This window comes from Panulirus ornatus, chromosome 66 (genome assembly GCF_036320965.1).
Source record: "Panulirus ornatus isolate Po-2019 chromosome 66, ASM3632096v1, whole genome shotgun sequence".
Taxonomy (NCBI): Eukaryota; Metazoa; Arthropoda; class Malacostraca; order Decapoda; family Palinuridae; genus Panulirus; species Panulirus ornatus.
The window spans coordinates 1,487,951-1,507,941 of NC_092289.1; the positions used below are offsets into that span (position 1 = coordinate 1,487,951).

The 19,991-nt window shown below is 40.8% G+C and overlaps 1 protein-coding gene across 4 annotated transcripts in view; it reads left to right on the plus strand.

Annotated features, from left to right (window-relative positions):
• LOC139746765 (protein slit-like) overlaps positions 1 to 19,991 on the plus strand; it is a 737,327-nt gene that overhangs the window by 653,637 nt on the left and 63,699 nt on the right. For 3 of the 4 annotated variants that reach the window (XR_011712223.1, XM_071658271.1, XM_071658273.1), the window contains 7 exons: positions 1,536 to 1,686; positions 1,822 to 1,968; positions 3,955 to 4,026; positions 5,375 to 5,446; positions 11,223 to 11,383; positions 11,567 to 11,705; positions 15,766 to 15,837. Coding sequence is in view for 3 of the 4 variants with exons in the window: in XM_071658271.1 (XP_071514372.1) it covers positions 1,536 to 1,686; positions 1,822 to 1,968; positions 3,955 to 4,026; positions 5,375 to 5,446; positions 11,223 to 11,383; positions 11,567 to 11,705; positions 15,766 to 15,837 (814 nt within the window). In the remaining variant the exon portion in view is untranslated. The remainder of the gene's footprint in view (positions 1 to 1,535; positions 1,687 to 1,821; positions 1,969 to 3,954; positions 4,027 to 5,374; positions 5,447 to 11,222; positions 11,384 to 11,566; positions 11,706 to 15,765; positions 15,838 to 19,991) is intronic. The other variant, XM_071658272.1, reaches the window with a different exon arrangement.

The window sequence follows — 19,991 nt, forward strand, 5'->3', positions numbered from 1 at the left end:
TGTGTGGAAGTCGAGAACATTATCTCGGAAAGCAAAAATGGGTATGTTTGAGGGAATAGTGGTTCCAACAATGTTGTATGGTTGCGAGGCGTGGGCTATGGATAGAGATGTGCGCAGGAGGATGGATGTGCTGGAAATGAGATGTTTGAGGACAATGTGTGGTGTGAGGTGGTTTGATCGAGTAAGTAACGTAAGGGTGAGAGAGATGTGTGGAAATAAAAAGAGCGTGGTTGAGAGAGCAGAAGAGGGTGTTTTGAAATGGTTTGGGCACATGGAGAGAATGAGTGAGGAGAGATTGACCAAGAGGATATATGTGTCGGAGGTGGAGGGAACGAGGAGAAGAGGGAGACCAAATTGGAGGTGGAAAGATGGAGTGAAAAAGATTTTGTGTGATCGGGGCCTGAACATGCAGGAGGGTGAAAGGAGGGCAAGAAATAGAGTGAATTGGAGTCATGTGGTATACAGGGGTTGACGTGCTGTCAGTGGATTGAAGCAAGGCATGTGAAGCGTCTGGGGTAAACCATGGAAAGCTGTGTAGGTATGTATATTTGCGTGTGTGGACGTGTGTATGTACATGTGTATGGGGGGGGGGGGTTGGGCCATTTCTTTCGTCTGTTTCCTTGCGCTACCTCGCAAACGCGGGAGACAGCGACAAAGTATAAAAAAAAAAAAAAAAAAAAAAAAAAAATATATGTGTGTATATATATATATATATATATATGTATATATATATATATGTATATATATGGAGGTGGAAAGATGGAGTGAAGGGGATTTTGTGTGATCGGGGCCTGAACATGCAGGGGGGTGAGGGGAGGGCAAGGAATAGAGTGAATTGGAGCGATGTGGTATACAGGGGTTGACGTGCTGTCAGTGGATTGAATCAAGGCATGTGAAGCGTCCGGGGTAAACCATGGAAAGCTGTGTAGGTATGTATATTTGCGTGTGTGGACGTGTGTATGTACATGTGTATGGGGGGGGGTTGGGCCATTTCTTTCGTCTGTTTCCTTGCGCTACCTCGCAAACGCGGGAGACAGCGACAAAGTATAAAAAAAAAAAAAAAAAAAAAAAGAATGTTTGATTATGGAATAATGGTTATCATGTGAGGAGTAATTGACAAGTTACTGGAATACTGAAAAACATCTTAAGGAGGAAAGTAAATTTGCAGTCAAGGTAATGGGTAAAAATGATTGTAAGCAGCTTTGTTGCTAACTGAATATAGAAGGGGAATTTTCCTAGTTTTGAAGCGTGGAAAAATACAGATCACCCCTGAGAATGAAATTGTAAAAGCTGTCAAAGAGAAAGAATAGGCTTGATAGAAATGATACTGGTGTAAGAAAGTGTGCAGCAAAGCAATAAATACAAGAAAATTATTAAAGTTATTAGACTAGAAGACAATTAGACAGAACCATACATATTAAGGAATGCAGTATTTGAATGTGTTGGAGCAGAATCCCTGGAGGTGGCTCATCTCGGTCATTTGGAATTAATCTAATTTAGTTGAACAACAGTCTTCTAAATTTCCTACATTACAGGTACTAGTGAGTTAAGAGCCCGATACAGTGGTCGATGTGATGAGGTTCATCTGTGTCCCACTCAGTGTCGGTGTGAAGGCACAAGGGTAGACTGCTCTGGACGTGACCTAACCACTGTCCCAAATGACCTACCAACTGTCACTACTACTTTGTGAGTTTAACTTAAGATATGTTTAGACTTTCAAAATTATTCTTGATTATACATGTCAAACTTATGAAAGATGATTTGTTGATCATATTAAATATGATTGTGTTCACGAATATGCTTCTCTTTCTTTCCTTGCAGAGATCTTAGCTACAACCAACTGTTTTCTCTAGATGGGTCCTCAAGCATTCGACGGCTGAAAGACCTGAACCGCCTGGACCTTTCTCACAACCGCCTCACGAGTCTGAGTCCAGAGTTCTTCAGGAGTACAAGATCTTTAACTCACCTGTGAGTACTGGTTGTGTTTAAGCCTTGGCTCTGTTTACACACATCAAAGAGTTGCCGATGCTTCTTTAGAGTGGTGCTTTTGCTATGGAGTGAAGTTTATGCAGGTATCATAAATTATTTTACTTGCAGCTTTTGTAGTTTGAATAATTTGCTGTTTAGATCTGTTGTAGTGGATTGGGACTTTGTCGGTGGAATGGATCTTAGGTACATTACAGTTTACACCTACTGCATCTGCATTAGTGATGCTGGGTCACTAATGAGTCTGAGAAAGCAAAACATAATGCTAGTAGGTTATTTTTTTTTTTCATACCTTTTGCCATTTCCTATAATAAAAAGGTAATGCGGGGAACAGATGAAACATGGCCTTATTTGTTCACTTCTGCTTTCTGCTTGTCATGCATAAAGCACTGAAATCAAAGACCTATCCAAAACCAGGCCCTGGAGACCTTTTCAATGTTACCCCTGACTACATATGCCTAGGGCCAGCTCAGTGACAGCATATCGTTTCCTGTGTACCACATCACTGCAGTTTACTCTATTCCATGCATACCTCTTACCTTTCTGCTAGTTCAAGCCTTGAACATTTAAAGCCTCTTTCACTCCATCCTTCCACCTCCTTGGTTTCCGTTCTTTTCTTTGTTTCCTCCTCTTCCAGTGTGTATACCCTCCTCCACTTCCAACATGTATACCCACTTTATCATTCTTTCCATGTGTCCTTACCATTTCAGCACACCCTCTTCTCTCTCATACATGCTCCTCCTGCTACCAAACTTCCCTCTTAGTTATTTCCTGTTAGATTGTCTCTGCTCACACCTCATATTGTCCTCAAACATTTCATTTTCAGCACATACACAATGTTCCATACTCTTTTTTTATAATCTTTTTTTTCAAATCTAGGGCCCATGCCTCACATCCATACAATACCATTGGGGGTTAATGTTCCTTCAAAAATGCTCATCTTTACCCCCTTTCCACACACTCAATGTGCATAGTACCTTAGCCACCTCACCTATCCCATGGCTCATTTCAGCTTCTTTGTTTCCATTTGCTGCCATGTACACTCTCAGGTATCTAACACACTTTCAAGCCCCACAGACCTTTCCATATTTTTTTTTTCTTACATGATTGCCATTTCCTTCATTGATGAGGTAGGGTAAAGAACAGATGGCTGAGTCTCAGAGGGAAAAATCCTCACTTGGCTAACATTTCTGTTTCTTCTTTCAGAAAAGTTAAACATGTAGGGAGGATTTCTAACCCATTTAGTCACTGATGACATGCAGGGAATGTGTGGGAAGTATTCTTTCTCCCCTATCCCCAGGGATATATATATTCTCTTTGTTAATCTTTCCTCACTCATTCTCTCCATATGTCCAAACCATTTCAACACACCCTCTTTTGCTCTCTCAACTACACTCTTTTTATTACCACACATCATTCATACCATTTCATTACTTAATCAATCAAACCCCCTCACACCACATATTTTCCTCAAACATTTCATTTCCAACACATCCACCCTCCACCACACAACCCTGTCTATAGCCCTGTGCCCCACAGCCATGTAATGTTGTTGGAACTACTGTTCCTTGGAACATACCTGCCCTCTGAGATAAAATTTTCTCTTAGCATACATTCTTCAGCACTCCCAGAACCTTCACCCCATTTCCCTCAGTATGACTTACCTCCCCTTCCTTGGTTCCATTCGCTGCCAAGTCTCACTCCCAGATATATATCCTTTTCATGATAGTGATCATAGTTGAACCTTGAAGCTGCAGGAGCCCTGTAAAAGGGATCCTGGGGTTATATAATTCAATTCTATCATTTTTTGAGTCCCTCCAGTCTTTGTATGGTAAAGCAATTAGGAACTTTTTTATTACCATTGACCCATAACTTAATCTGTTCCCAAAATGCTGATTAACAAAAGTCTACACTCTTAAGACCAGTAATGAGTCCTTGAAGCTCTAAGCTTGAAGTCTCTTGTTGCAGCAACGTGTCCCACAACAAATTGGTACAGATGCCTGAGAGCGTAACGCGAAGGCTCAAGGCCCTGACCCAGCTGTAAGTCGTGGGCCTGCAAGGCGACTCATGGCTTTTTCTTAACTTAGTGCTTGCCATATCTGTCATGAATACTCATAGGAGAATGTGGTACTTAAACTCATTCACAGGGAAGATAGTCTTTTGATGTGTTTTACTAACCGACTCGTACCCATGCCTTCTGATGACCAGTATCAGGCAATACTATTCTTTTGAGAGCTGAACTGACCATCAGTTGGCGAATGCAGAAGACACTGGTTAGCTTAAGCCATGTCATGAGCATTGCCTGTAGTTGTATTGCTAAGCACTTCAGATACAGAATCATTACTTACAACATCTTTTTCTGTTAATGAAATGTAGGAATTTGACTTGTTGTAGGTAGGAATTTTTACATACCTCTCTAAACCAAAGGTTATACTCATGTTCTACAGTAAAAGCTTAATTCATGGTACTTTAGTTATTTGGTTCTTCTTCCCTTAACATGCAGCTCACTGCCTCCATGCTTATACTGCCCATTTAACAAATAACCTTTCAGCTAGATAAGGTAATGGGAGTTATTTTATGATTAGCAGCACATGAACCTTATCAAGCTCAGTTACTTGCCTTTTTAAAGAAATGAGCATCATAGTTTTCTTAGCAGTCATAATGAGTTAAAAATGTAAAATGTCAATGCTTAGTTCATTTTTTACTATAATGATTTTTTTTCAACCACCATAAAGTTAGATACTTTTATATTGATTAACTTTACTGTAAAACTAATTGCCATCAATGTGAGTTTTACAGAGTGTGCTAATTAGAATTCTGAAATGTTGATACTGTATAAACATTATGAAAAATGTTGAACTTGTTTATGATGGATCTTCCTATTCTTATACATTAAACTAAAACAGATGTTTTAGATGAGTGATATAACAAGATAGGAAGAACATAAAGGAACAATGGTAGTGCCACTGTACTGTGTTAAGCGCATATTGTGCTCAGTATTACACACACTTCAACTGACACTTGCATAGGCCACTAATTTTGTTTAATAGTGGGTCACACACCTAAATATTGAGATCTTATTTAGCTAGTAAGCCTGCTGTAAAGCCTTTTGCCAGTTGGTATATGAACATGCTTAATCTAACAAGACTAATTATTAACATACCAGAATGATGTCCTTTTGATCCTTTGTATCATGACCATCCCTTTGTTGGTCTATAATGATCAGTAACAAAATATATATACCAATGTTAATTGTCGTGTATTTTTCATATGTCCATATGATTTAAGTTGTCATAATAAGTAACTTTGTAGTACTGGCACATAATAGTAGCATTTCTGTGTGCTTAATATACACTTAGAGTAAATGTATTTATACTTTTTTTTGCAGTGACCTAGCAGGAAACCACATTTCTTGCCTCACCAGAAAGATCATGGAGCATTTACCTAGACTAACAAATCTGTAAGTACACTAACTCCAAGGATAACTTAGACACTCAAGTCTCTTCAGATTGTGTCTATTAAGTACATAAATGTCTTCAAAAATATCCAGTAACAGTATGTTTATGGACTGTGCAATAAACTTAATGTAAATTGAAAAGACAGCATGATGTGACTGTTATGATATATTATGGAAATGTCTTGTTGATGCAAATAGATATGATGATGTTAACTCTGCAAGTGTCGTATCAGTCTGTCTAATATATATATAGGGTTGAGGGTCAAGTCAATTGGGAGGCGAGTTTGAATGGAGAAAAACTGGAGGAAGTGAAGTGTTTTAGATATCTGGGAGTGGATCTGGCAGCGGATGGAACCATGGAAGCAGAAGTGGATCATAGGGTGGGGGAGGGGGCGAAAATTCTGGGGGCCTTGAAGAATGTGTGGAAGTCGAGAACATTATCTCGGAAAGCAAAAATGGGTATGTTTGAAGGAATAGTGGTTCCAACAATGTTGTATGGTTGCGAGGCGTGGGCTATGGATAGAGTTGTGCGCAGGAGGATGGATGTGCTGGAAATGAGATGTTTGAGGACAATGTGTGGTGTGAGGTGGTTTGATCGAGTGAGTAACGTAAGGGTAAGAGAGATGTGTGGAAATAAAAAGAGCGTGGTTGAGAGAGCAGAAGAGGGTGTTTTGAAATGGTTTGGGCACATGGAGAGAATGAGTGAGGAAAGATTGACCAAGAGGATATATGTGTCGGAGGTGGAGGGAACGAGGAGAAGAGGGAGACCAAATTGGAGGTGGAAAGATGGAGTGAAAAAGATTTTGTGTGATCGGGGCCTGATCGGAGGGTGAAAGGAGGGCAAGGAATAGAGTGAATTGGATCGATGTGGTATACCGGGGTTGACGTGCTGTCAGTGGATTGAATCAGGGCATGTGAAGCGTCTGGGGTAAACCATGGAAAGCTGTGTAGGTATGTATATTTGCGTGTGTGGACGTATGTATATACATGTGTATGGGGGGGGTTGGGCCATTTCTTTCGTCTGTTTCCTTGCGCTACCTCACAAACGCGGGAGACAGCGACAAAGTATAATAAAAAAATAAAAAAAAAAAATATTATATTTATTATACTTTGTCGCTGTCTTCTGTGTTAGCGAGGTAGCACAAGGAAACAGACAAAAGAATGGCTCAACCCACCCATATACACATGTATAAACATACACATCCAGACATGCACATATACATACATATACATCTCAACGTATACATATATATACACACACAGACATATACATATATACACATATACATAATTCATACTGTCTGCCCTTATTCATTCCCGTCGCCACCCCGCCACACATGAAATAACAACCCCCTCCCCCCCAGCATGTGCACGAGGTAGCGCAAGGAAAAGACAACGAAGGCCACATTCGTTCACACTCAGTCTCTAGCTGTCATGTATAATGCACTGAAACCACAGCTTCCTTTCCACATCCAGGCCCCACAAAACTTCCTATGGTTTACCCCAGACGCTTCACATGCCCTGGTTCAATCCATTGACAGTGCGTTGACCCTGGTATACTACATCATTCCAATTCACTCTATTCCTTGCACACCTTTCACCCCCCTGCATGTTCAGGCCCCAATTACTCAAAATCTTTTTCACTCCATCTTTCCACCTATGATTTGGTCTCCCACTTCTCCTCGTTCCCTCCACTTCTGACACATATATCCTTTTTGTCAATCTTTCCTCACTCATTCTCTCCATGTGACCTAATCACTTCAAAACACCCTCTTCTGCTCTCTCAACCATACTCTTTTTATTACCACACATCTCTCTTACCCTTTCATTTCTTACTCAATCAAGCCACCTCACACCACATATTGTCCTCAAACATCTCATTTCCAGCACATCCACCCTTCTCCGCACAACTCTGTCTATAGCTCATGCCTCGCAACCATATAACATTGTTGGAACCACTATTCCTTCAAACATACCCATTTTTGCTTTCCAAGATAACGTTCTTGACTTCCACACATTTTTCAAGGCTCCCAGAACTTTTGCCCCCTCCCCCACCCTATGATTCACTTCCGCTTCCATGGTTCCATCCGCTGCCAAATCCACTCCCAGATATCTAAAACACTTTACTTCCTCCAGTTTTTCTCCATTCAAACTTACCTCCCAATTGACTTGACCCTCAACCCTACTGTACCTAATAACCTTGCTCTTATTCACATTTACTCTTAACTTTCTTCTTTCACACACTTTACCAAACTCAGTCACCAGCTTCTGCAGTTTCTCACATGAATCAGCCACCAGCGCTGTATCATCAGCGAACAACAACTGACTCACTTCCCAAGCTCTGTCATTCACAACAGACTTCATACTTGCCCCTCTTTCCAAAACTCTTGCATTCACCTCCCTAACAACCCCATCCACAAACAAATGAAACAACCATGGAGACATCACACATCCCTGCCGCAAACCTACATTCACTGAGAACCAATCACTTTCCTCTCTTCCTACACATACACATGCCTTACATCCTCGATAAAAACTTTTCACTGCTTCTAACAACTTGCCTCCCACACCATATATTCTTAATACCTTCCACAGAGCATCTCTATCAACTCTATCATATGCCTTCTCCAGATCCATAAATGCCACATACAAATCCATTTGCTTTTCTAAGTATTTCTCACATACATGCTTCAAAGCAAACACCTGATCCACACATCCTCTACCACACTGAAACCACACTGCTCTTCCCCAATCTGATGCTCTGTACATGCCTTCACCCTCTCAATCAATACCCTCCCATATATATGTATCTTTTTCTTTCATACTATTCGCCATTTCCCGCATTAGCGAGGTAGTGTTAAGAACAGAGGACTGGGCCTTAGAGGGAATATCCTCACCTGGCCCCCTTCTCTGTTCCCTCTCTTGGAAAAAAAAAAAAAAAAATATATATATATATATATATATATATATATATACATATATATATATATATATATATATATATATATATATATATATTTCATGACTGCAATTATGGAGACCCTTTTGCCATGGCCACCCCCGTGAGGGAATTTCTAGAGGGAACAGGCATCAGAGAGATAGATAGATAGATTTCATCAGAGTTCCCAATGATTTACATTAATTTGCTGAAATGTACTTTTGTTTGACTTATAATTTCAAAAGTTTCTGCATCTAAAATGCAAGTTATTATCTGTGCGTTGTGCATCATTCTTGATGACATTATTGTATTTGTCTTTCTTTCACTTTCACACCATTCGCCATTTCCCACGATAGCGAGGTAGCGTTAAGAACAGAGGACTGGGCCTTTGAGGGAATATCCTCACCTGGCCCTCTTCTCTGTTCCTTCTTTTGGAAAAAAAAAAAAAAAAGATTTATGGGTTGACAGGGCTTTTCCTAAGTCAGGTGGAAAGCCCAGCTGCATCAATAAAGTATCGGCATTTCCCCACACCTACTCTGTAGAAAGACTGCCACTCGTGTTTCCCAGAAAAAATCATAACGGCCTTCAGGCTATTATGCTTCTCCTTAGAACCACACAAGGCAACTAAACTCACAGTCTGAATCCAGTTATCCATCAGAGGAAGTCCTGTTCATGTTTAGTGAGACTGAGGCTTAGACGGTTTACAATGAAATTAAGATAGAAAAAGGTAATTGTTCCCAGTTGATTGTCTAGACATTTTGTATTCCAAAGTTAAACCTATTCAACCCAAAACTATTCATTGTGGCAGCTAAAGTGGATGGTATTGTTGTTGAATTTCTAAAGGAAAAGGGGTGACTGTGTTTTTTATTGGTAAGTTGGGATTTTCAGTATATGTATGGATCATAGTTAGGTGCCTAATGATTGGCAGAATGCATTTACTGTGTTTTTGATTGGTTAGTTGGGATTTTCAGTATATGTATTGATCATAGTTAGGTGCCTAGTGATTGGCAGAATGCATTTACAGTGACACTGCATAAAGGCAATGGGGACAAAGGTGAATGTTCAAACCACAGAGGAATAAGTTTGCTAAGCATACTTGGTGAATTGTGTGGGAGAGTAGTGATTGAAAAGGTGAAGCCATGTAAAGAGCATCAGATTGAGGAGGAGCAATTTTAGTTTCAGGAGTGTTAGAGGATGTGGGGATCAGGTGTTTGCTTCAAAGAATGTTTGTAAAAAGTACTTACGAGAAACAGAAGGATTTTTATGAAGCATCTATGGATGTGGAGAAAGCATATAATAGGGATGATAGAGATAACTTGTGGTGTAGGAAGAAAGCTACTGGAAGCCCTGAAAAGTTTTTGTGAAGAGTGTAAGATAAGTATGTGTGTGTAGGTAGAGAGGAGAGTGACTGGTTCCAGGTGAAGAGTTATCTGCAGCAGGGGTATGTGATGTCATTGTGGCTCTTTAAGTTGTTTGTGGTTGGGATGTTGTTGGAGGTAGATACAGGAGTCTTGGAGAGCAGAGTGAGTCTACTTTCTGTAGGGGTGAGGGTGCCTGGGAAGTAAGTTAGTTGTTTGCTAAAGTTGGCACATAATCGAGTTTGGGAAAGTGTGTGAAAGGAGGAAATTGAGAGTTAGTGTGAATAAGATCAAGGTTATTTGGTTTAACTGGGCAAAGAAACAGGTCGGTTAGGGTGTGAATATGAGTTAGGAAAATTTGGAGAATTTGAAGTGTTTAAGATGCCTGGGAGTGGACATGGCAGCAAATGGAACCATGAAACCAGAAGTGAGTCATAGAGTGTATGAGGGGGTAAAGTTTCTTGGAGCATTGAGGAATGTGTAGAAATGGGGGGTCATTATCTGAGAAGGCAAAAATAGACTTGTTTGAAGGCATAGTAATCCCAACTATGTTGTAAAGATACGAGGCATGGGTTTTAGATGAGAACGTGTGGAGGAGGGTGGAGGCATTGGAAATGAAGCATTTGAGGACAATATGTAGTATGAGGTGGTTTGATGAGTAAGCAATGAAAGGTAAGAGAAATGTGTGGTCATGATAATAAGAATGTAGTTGAGAAAGCTGATGAAGGTATTCTGAAATGATTTGGTCATATGGAAAGAATGAGTGATAAGGGTTTGTCAGAGAGAATATATGTGTCAGGAGGGGAGGGATAAGAAGGGGGAGACCAAATTGGAGTTGGTAGGATGTATTGAAAAATTTGTTGAGTGATGAGGGCTTGGATATGCAGGAGGGTAAAAGGCATGCACAGGATAGAGTGAATTGGAATGATTTGGTATACAGAGATCAACGTGCTGTCAGTGGGCTGACCCAGGGCATTTGAAGCAGCCAGGATAAACCATGGAAAGGTCTGTGGGGCCTGGTTGTGGATAGGTAGCTGTGGTTTCAATATATCACACTTTATAGCAAGAGCATGGATGTGAATAGATGCAGCCTTGTTTGTCCCTGGTGCTACCTCACAAACTAAGGAAGCAGTGATCACCATGAAAAAAAATTTACACAAAGAATTTTTTTTTTTTTTTTTCCCAAAAGAAGGAACAGAGAAGGGGGCCAGGTGAGGATATTCCCTCAAAGGCCCAGTCCTCTGTTCTTAACGCTACCTCGCTGATGCAGGGAAATGGCGAATAATATAAAAGGAAAAAGAAGAAAAGAATTATTTCCAGTCCATCCTTTAAAATCCTTGTCAGAGTACAGAAATCAGTTTCTCCAATGAAAGTTTAGTTCTCTATTTTTTGTACAAGGTAGTTTTCAGAGGGAATATTCATTATTAGTTTTTCATCATGTCAAAAAACCATGGCTGATACTATATGCTGATACTTCTGATAGGGATATGTCATCCAACCCACTAAACTGTGATTGTCGAGCCTCATGGTTAGCTGAATGGGTACTTCAGCATGAGGAATTGGTTGCTCCTACCTGCCATCTTCCAGCATCACTCAGGGATGTTCCTATCACTAAGGTCCAGATCCATCTACTCACCTGCCCCCGTGAGTTGCTTTTCTGTCTTATGTAATTTGTTCCTGTTCTTATTTACTCAGAACTCCAGATTAGCTTCTTGTGAAATGAGAAGGTGGTTAAAGATTGTTAGAAGAAATAAAATGCCAAATGATATTACATTATTTCATAACAATCAAGATGTCTTAAAACTGAAGCCTCCTCTGTTCCTACAGGTGAAGACAGCACTACAGAGGACTGTAGTGGATCACTGTACTGTCCACCAGAATGTCAGTGTCAAGGCACAGTTGTCCGCTGCTCCAGGGCTCATCTCACACAAATTCCCAGAGGCATCCCACCTGATACCACCGAATTGTGAGTGACAAGCATTGTGTATTGGTAGAGTTGGTGAAACAGACTTTGAGGTGATTTGAGCTGGTGGAAAGAATGCAAGACAGGAAGTTTGCAAGGAGAGTATATGATAGTATGATTAAAGGGATTGGTTTGAGAGGAAGACCACCTGTGGCATGAATAAACAGAGTAGAAGAATAATGGATGGAGGGAGAGTATTCCTAGAAGATTGTATGGGAGGGCACTGATTGAGAGGGTGAAAGCATGTACAGAGCATTAGAATGGGGAGGTGCAGTGTGATTTCAGAAGTGTTAGAGGATGTGTGGATCAGATGTTTGCCTTGAAGAATGTGTGTGAGAAATGTTTAGAAAAACAGATGGATTTGTATGTGGCATTTATGGATCTGGAGAAGGCATATGATAGGATTGATAGTGTTGTTTTGTGAAAGGTCTTAAGAGCATATGGTGTGGGAGGTAAGCTGCTAGAAGAAGTGAAAAGTTTTTATTAAGGATGCAAGGTATGTGCTTGAGTAGGAAGAGGGGAGAGTGATTGGTTCCCAGTGAAGGTTGGTCTGCAACAGGGTGTGTGATGTTCCCATGTTTATATAATTTGTTTATGGATGGGGTGGTCAGGTAGGTAAATGCAAGAGTTTTGGAGAGAGGGATGAGTATGCAGTCTGGTGGGGATGAGAGGGCCTGGGAAGTGAGTCATTTGTTGTTTGCCAATGGTACAGCAGTGGTGGCTGATTCAAGTGAGAAACTGCAGAAGTTTGTAACTGAGTTTGGAAAAGTGTGTGAAAGGAGAGAGTTGAGAGTAGAGTAAATGTGAATTAAGAGCAAGATTATTAGGTTCAGCAGGGTTGAGGGACAAGTTAGTTGAGATGTAAGTGGACTTAGCAGTGAATGGAACCATGGAAGCAGAAGTGAGTCACATGGTGGGTAAGGGGGTGAAGTTCTGGTAGCAATGAAAAATGTGTGGAAAGAGAAAACATTATCTCAGAGAGTGAAAATGGGTATGTTTGAAGGAATAGTAGTTCCAACAATATTATATGGTTGCGAGGCATGGACTATAGATAGGATTGTATGGAAGAGGGTGGATGTGCTGGAAATGAAATGTTTGAGGACAGTATGTGGTGTGAGGTGATTTGATCGAATAAGTAATAAAAGGGTAAGAGAGATGTGTGGGATAAAAAGGGTGTGGTTGAGAGAGCAGAAAAGGGTGTGTTGAAATGGTTGGACATATAGAGAGAATGAACGAGGAAAGATTGACTAAGAGGATATATGTGTCAGAGGCGAAGGGAACAAGGAGAAGTGGGAGACCAAATTGGAGGTGGAAGGATGGAGTGAAAAAGATTTTAAGTGATTGGGGCTCGACCATACAGGAGGATGAGAGGTGTGCAAGGAATAGAGTAGTACGACTTCATCAAGGGTCGTGCGCCTTTCCTCAACAGCCGTCCACATAAATTGTCATCTCTGATGCCACATATAATTCTCTCTTTGATCATCTCATCATTCAAGGCACCAAACTCACATTTTATAGCATTCTTTCTTAGGTCAGTAACAAAACTATCAATAGTTTCATCAGCCTGTTGCACTCTACTATTAGAAATGTATCTTTCATATGTGACATTCTTCTGAGGCTCAAAATATTCTTGCAACTTCTCTATAAGAGTCTTGTATGTCTTTTTATCAGCTTTCTCTACAGGCAAAGTGTTATATCTATCAGGCAGCTCTCTTCTACCACAGTTTAGCAGTGAGGCAATCTTTACTTCATCCTTCTTCTCATCTTTCTCAGAACTCAGTAGATATATTTCAGATTCTTGGTGGAGTCTTCTCCCGTTCTCTGTTGTATTACCTGATGATATCAGGGGTTCAGGAAGTCGACCGTGGACTCTTTATAGCCAGAAGCACATGAGACATCGGCACGCCTGACACCATGTAATATGTGCCATGTCAAGGTGGCTTTAAGGTGAAGAAGGCAGAGGGATTGAGAGAAACAGCTTTTCCATAAGTGGCACCAAGCTACTGTTCCAACAATAAAGAATCACACCTTAATCCTGTGCATCATGACAAGTTTTTTAAAAGAAATTTGATATAATTGCCTGCTACATAAGCAACAAATAATACAAATATAATGTCACATAATGAAAATACAGTTTCCATATAAAATGAAATAATTATCATTATAATGTACTTCTTACTTTGATTCCTATATTTGTACCATGTAAGAAGTGAAAGATCATAAGTGGATACCCAGCAAAGGGTGAGAATTATTGCAAAATGTAGAAAGTGAAGTGTGAAGTATAGAAGTATTTTAGAAACAATTTTCTTCTTTCAGTGAATAATCAGAATATCATCCTAAGAAAGTACAGATGGATCTGCATATTGTTCTATCTTTTCCTCTTTCCTTGGGGATGGATCATTTACATACTATCTCCACAACTTCACTCATATATATATATTTTTTTTATTATACTTTATCACTATCTCCTGCATTAGCGAAGTAGTGCAAGGAAACAGACAAAAGAATGGCCCAACCCACCCACATACACATGTATATACATAAATGCCCACATATGCACATATACGTACTTATACATTTCAACATATACATACATATACATACACAGACATATACATAAATACACATGTACATATTCATACTTGCTGCCTTCATCCATTCCCATCGCCACCCCGCTACACATGAAATAGTATATCAACCCCCCACCCTCTGTGCATGCGCATGACAGCACTAGGAAAAGACAAAAAAGGCCACTCACTCTAGCTGTCATGTGTAATGCACCGAAACCACAGCTCCCTTTCCACATCCAGTTCCCACAAAACTTTCCATGGTTTACCCCAGACACTTCTCATGCCCTGGTTCAATCCATTGACAGCACGTGCACCCCGGTATATCCCATCATTCCAATTCACTCTATTCCCTGCATGCTTTTCACCCTCCTGTATGTTCAGGCCCCAATCGCTCAAAATCTTTTTTGCTCCATCCTTCCACCTCCAATTTGGTCTCAACCTGTACCCAGTGTTACAGTGAAATAAAGACTTCCACACATATGCTTCAGACAGTTCAGAACTTTCCTTGCATTGGTGTATAGTTTTCCCGACATATTTTATAAATCATGTGCATCATGTTTGTTAATTTAATCATTCCACACATGAAACTTGGTAATAGTCATGCCAGAATTGTCACATATAGCTTAACCATTTAGGTACTTAAGCCACATTAGTATGGTTTACAGAGTCAAAACTCTAGTTGTACTTGTACAGGTTACCCCTTCCCTGACATATTGAATTTAGCAGGTGTCCTTTATCAGTATGCAAAGGTAACTTCTGTCACAAGTAACTATTATTAGCTCTAGGAAGAAAGTCCTAGAGTATCAGTTACCTTATATAACTCAATGGAATTATGTGGTTAGTGGTGTTGGAACTCTGGACATATTTGTATTGGATGCCATTTCTATCTGCATATCTATGATGTCTGTTCCCACATGGAACTCCCTCAAGCTGGTGGCCACCATCATTTAAATTGTGAGGTATAGTTAATGAATATGAACAGGTGCCTTATGTCACAGATAATAACAGTTAGCACCAGGAAAGAATCCGAAAATGTCGTGAACCTATTTTAATGATTAAAGGGGAAGGGACAGTCCCACCATGCTCACTTGGTATCCCCAAGCAAATTAGTTATAGTCTTTGGGACACTAATGATACTAATAAGAATTCTGCAGATATTGGGCTAACAGGCTCTTAGCCCTGGGTAAAGTTCTCCACCTTTCAGTAATCCATAAGTGTTGGTGGTGAAGAGATGAAAATGAGTGTCAGCATTAGTTGCCAAATCAACAATAAGTCAGTTACAAATGACATTCCAAATCTGAATGTGGGTCATCTTTTTTTTCAAAGTAGTTATGATAATGAACCTCTTATCTTGGGAATCACTTGAATTTTCTTGGGTCCGTCCTTTAATGTTTGATAGCCTTATACCTGCCATAGAGGCCATCATTGCATTATTTTCCCATGCACTCTCTTTGAATCACGTTTTTCATTCTGTGTGGTTTCTGTATTTTTAGGTACCTGGATGTCAATGAGATCAAGACAATTGATCCAGAGCGCTTGAAGCATCTAAAGGCTCTCAGAAGACTGTAAGTACATATTTATTACTAACATAAGCTATAACCAAACCAAGGATTGAGATATATATATATATATATATATATATATATATATATATATATATATATATATATATATATATATATATATATATACATCTTGTAGAGGCTAAGGTGAAGATTTGTATGGGTTTTCAGAAAAGAAGAGTGAATGTTGGGGTGAAGAGGGTGGTGAGAGTAAGTGAGCTTGAGAAGGAGACCTGTGTGAGGAAGTACCAGGAGAGACTGAGTACAGAATGGAAAAAGGTGAGAACAATGAAAGTAAGGGGAGTGGGGGAGGAATGGGATGTATTTAGGGAATCAGTGATGGATTGCGCAAAAGATGCTTGTGGCAGGAGAAGAGTGGGAGGTGGGTTGATTAGAAAGGGTAGTGAGTGGTGGGATGAAGAAGTAAGAGTATTAGTGAAAGAGAAGAGAGAGGCATTTGGACGATTTTTGCAGGGAAAAAATGCAATTGAGTGGGAGATGTATAAAAGAAAGAGACAGGGGGTCAAGAGAAAGGTGCAAGAGGTGAAAAAAAGGGCAAATGAGAGTTGGGGTGAGAGAGTATCATTAAATTTTAGGGAGAATAAAAAGATGTTCTGGAAGGAGGTAAATAAAGTGCGTAAGACAAGGGAGCAAATGGGAAATTCAGTGAAGGGCACAAATGGGGAGGTGATAACAAGTAGTGGTGATGTGAGAAGGAGATGGAGTGAGTATTTTGAAGGTTTGTTGAATGTGTTTGATGATAGAGTGGCAGATATAGGGTGTTTTGGTCGAGGTGGTGTGCAAAGTGAGAGGGTTAGGGAAAATGATTTGGTAAACAGAGAAGAGGTAGTGAAAGCTTTGCGGAAGATGAAAGCCGGCAAGGCAGCAGGTTTGGATGGTATTGCAGTGGAATTTATTAAAAAAGGGGGTGACTGTATTGTTGACTGGTTGGTAAGGTTATTTAATGTATGTATGACTCATGGTGAGGTGCCTGAGGATTGGCGGAATGCGTGCATAGTGCCATTGTACAAAGGCAAAGGGGATAAGAGTGAGTGCTCAAATTACAGAGGTATAAGTTTGTTGAGTATTCCTGGTAAATTATATGGGAGGGTATTGATTGAGAGGGTGAAGGCATGTACAGAGCATCAGATTGGGGAAGAGCAGTGTGGTTTCAGAAGTGGTAGAGGATGTGTGGATAAGGTGTTTGCTTTGAAGAATGTATGTGAGAAATACTTAGAAAAGCAAATGGATTTGTATGTAGCATTTATGGATCTGGAGAAGGCATATGATAGAGTTGATAGAGATGCTCTGTGGAAGGTATTAAGAATATATGGTGTGGGAGGCAAGTTGTTAGAAGCAGTGAAAAGTTTTTATCGAGGATGTAAGGCATGTGTACGTGTAGGAAGAGAGGAAAGTGATTGGTTCTCAGTGAATGTAGGTTTGCGGCAGGGGTGTGTGATGTCTCCATGGTTGTTTAATTTGTTTATGGATGGGGTTGTTTGGGAGGTAAATGCAAGAGTTTTGGAAAGAGGGGCAAGTATGAAGTGTGTTGGGGATGAGAGAGCTTGGGAAGTGAGTCAGTTGTTGTTCGCTGATGACACAGCGCTGGTGGCTGATTCATGTGTGAAACTGCAGAAGCTGGTGACTGAGTTTGGTAAAGTGTGTGGAAGAAGAAAGTTAAGAGTAAATGTGAATAAGAGCAAGGTTATTAGGTACAGTAGGGTTGAGGGTCAAGTCAATTGGGAGGTGAGTTTGAATGGAGAAAAACTGGAGGAAGTGAAGTGTTTTAGATATCTGGGAGTGGATCTGGCAGCGGATGGAACCATGGAAGCGGAAGTGGATCATAGGGTGGGGGAGGGGGCGAAAATTCTGGGGGCCTTGAAGAATGTGTGGAAGTCGAGAACATTATCTCGGAAAGCAAAAATGGGTATGTTTGAAGGAATAGTGGTGCCAACAATGTTGTATGGTTGCGAGGCATGGGCTATGGATAGAGTTGTGCGCAGGAGGATGGATGTGCTGGAAATGAGATGTTTGAGGACAATGTGTGGTGTGAGGTGGTTTGATCGAGTGAGTAACGTAAGGGTAAGAGAGATGTGTGGAAATAAAAAGAGCGTGGTTGAGAGAGCAGAAGAGGGTGTTTTGAAGTGGTTTGGGCACATGGAGAGATGAGTGAGGAAAGATTGACCAAGAGGATATATGTGTCGGAGGTGGAGGGAACAAGGAGAAGAGGGAGACCAAATTGGAGGTGGAAAGATGGAGTGAAAAAGATTTTGTGTGATCGGGGCCTGAACATGCAGGAGGATGAAAGGAGGGCAAGGAATAGAGTGAATTGGAGTGATGTGGTATACCGGGGCTGACGTGCTGTCAGTGGATTGAATCAAGGCATGTGAAGCGTCTGGGGTAAACCATGGAAAGCTGTGTAGGTATGTATATTTGCGTGTGTGGACGTATGTATATACATGTGTATGGGGGGGGGTTGGGCCATTTATTTCGTCTGTTTCCTTGCGCTACCTCGCAAACACGGGAGACAGCGACAAAGTATAAAAAAAAAAAATATATATATATATAGAGAGAGAGAGAGATAGAGAGTGGCAGATATAGGGTGTTTTGGTCGAGGTGGTGTGCAAAGTGAGAGGGTTAGGGAAAATGATTTGGTAAACAGAGAAGAGGTAGTAAAAGCTTTGCGGAAGATGAAAGCCGGCAAGGCAGCAGGTTTGGATGGTATTGCAGTGGGATTTATTAAAAAAGGGGGTGACTGTATTGTTGACTGGTTGGTAAGGTTATTTAATGTATGTATGACTCATGGTGAGGTGCCTGAGGATTGGCGGAATGCGTGCATAGTGCCATTGTACAAAGGCAAAGGGGATAAGAGTGAGTGCTCAAATTACAGAGGTATAAGTTTGTTGAGTATTCCTGGTAAATTATATGGGAGGGTATTGATTAAGAGGGTGAAGGCATGTACAGAGCATCAGATTGGGGAAGAGCAGTGTGGTTTCAGAAGTGGTAGAGGATGTGTGGATAAGGTGTTTGCTTTGAAGAATGTATGTGAGAAATACTTAGAAAAGCAAATGGATTTGTATGTAGCATTTATGGATCTGGAGAAGGCATATGATAGAGTTGATAGAGATGCTCTGTGGAAGGTATTAAGAATATATGGTGTGGGAGGAAAGTTGTTAGAAGCAGTGAAAAGTTTTTATCGAGGATGTAAGGCATGTGTACGTGTAGGAAGAGAGGAAAGTGATTGGTTCTCAGTGAATGTAGGTGTGCGGCAGGGGTGTGTGATGTCTCCATGGTTGTTTAATTTGTTTATGGATGGGGTTGTCAGGAAGGTGAATGCAAGAGTTTTGGAAAGAGGGGCAAGTATGAAGTGTGTTGGGGATGAGAGAGCTTGGGAAGTGAGTCAGTTGTTGTTCGCTGATGATACAGCGCTGGTGGCTGATTCATGTGAGAAACTGCAGAAGCTGGTGACTGAGTTTGGTAAAGTGTGTGAAAGAAGAAAGTTGAGAGTAAATGTGAATAAGAGCAAGGTTATTAGGTACAGTAGGGTTGAGGGTCAAGTCAATTGGGAGGTGAGTTTGAATGGAGAAAAACTGGAGGAAGTGAAGTGTTTTAGATATCTGGGAGTGGATCTGGCAGCGGATGGAACCATGGAAGCGGAAGTGGATCATAGGGTGGGGGAGGGGGCGAAAATTCTGGGAGCCTTGAAGAATGTGTGGAAGTCGAGAACATTATCTCGGAAAGCAAAAATGTGTATGTTTAAAGGAATAGTGGTTCCAACAATGTTGTATGGTTGCGAGGCGTGGGCTATGGATAGAGTTGTGCGCAGGAGGATGGATGTGCTGGAAATGAGATGTTTGAGGACAATGTGTGGTGTGAGGTGGTTTGATCGAGTAAGTAACGTAAGGGTAAGAGAGATGTGTGGAAATAAAAAGAGCGTGGTTGAGAGAGCAGAAGAGGGTGTTTTGAAATGGTTTGGGCACATGGAGAGAATGAGTGAGGAAAGATTGACCAAGAGGATATATGTGTCGGAGGTGGAGGGAACGAGGAGAAGAGGGAGACCAAATTGGAGGTGGAAAGATGGAGTGAAAAAGATTTTGTGTGATCGGGGCCTGAACATGCAGGAGGGTGAAAGGAGGGCAAGGAATAGAGTGAATTGG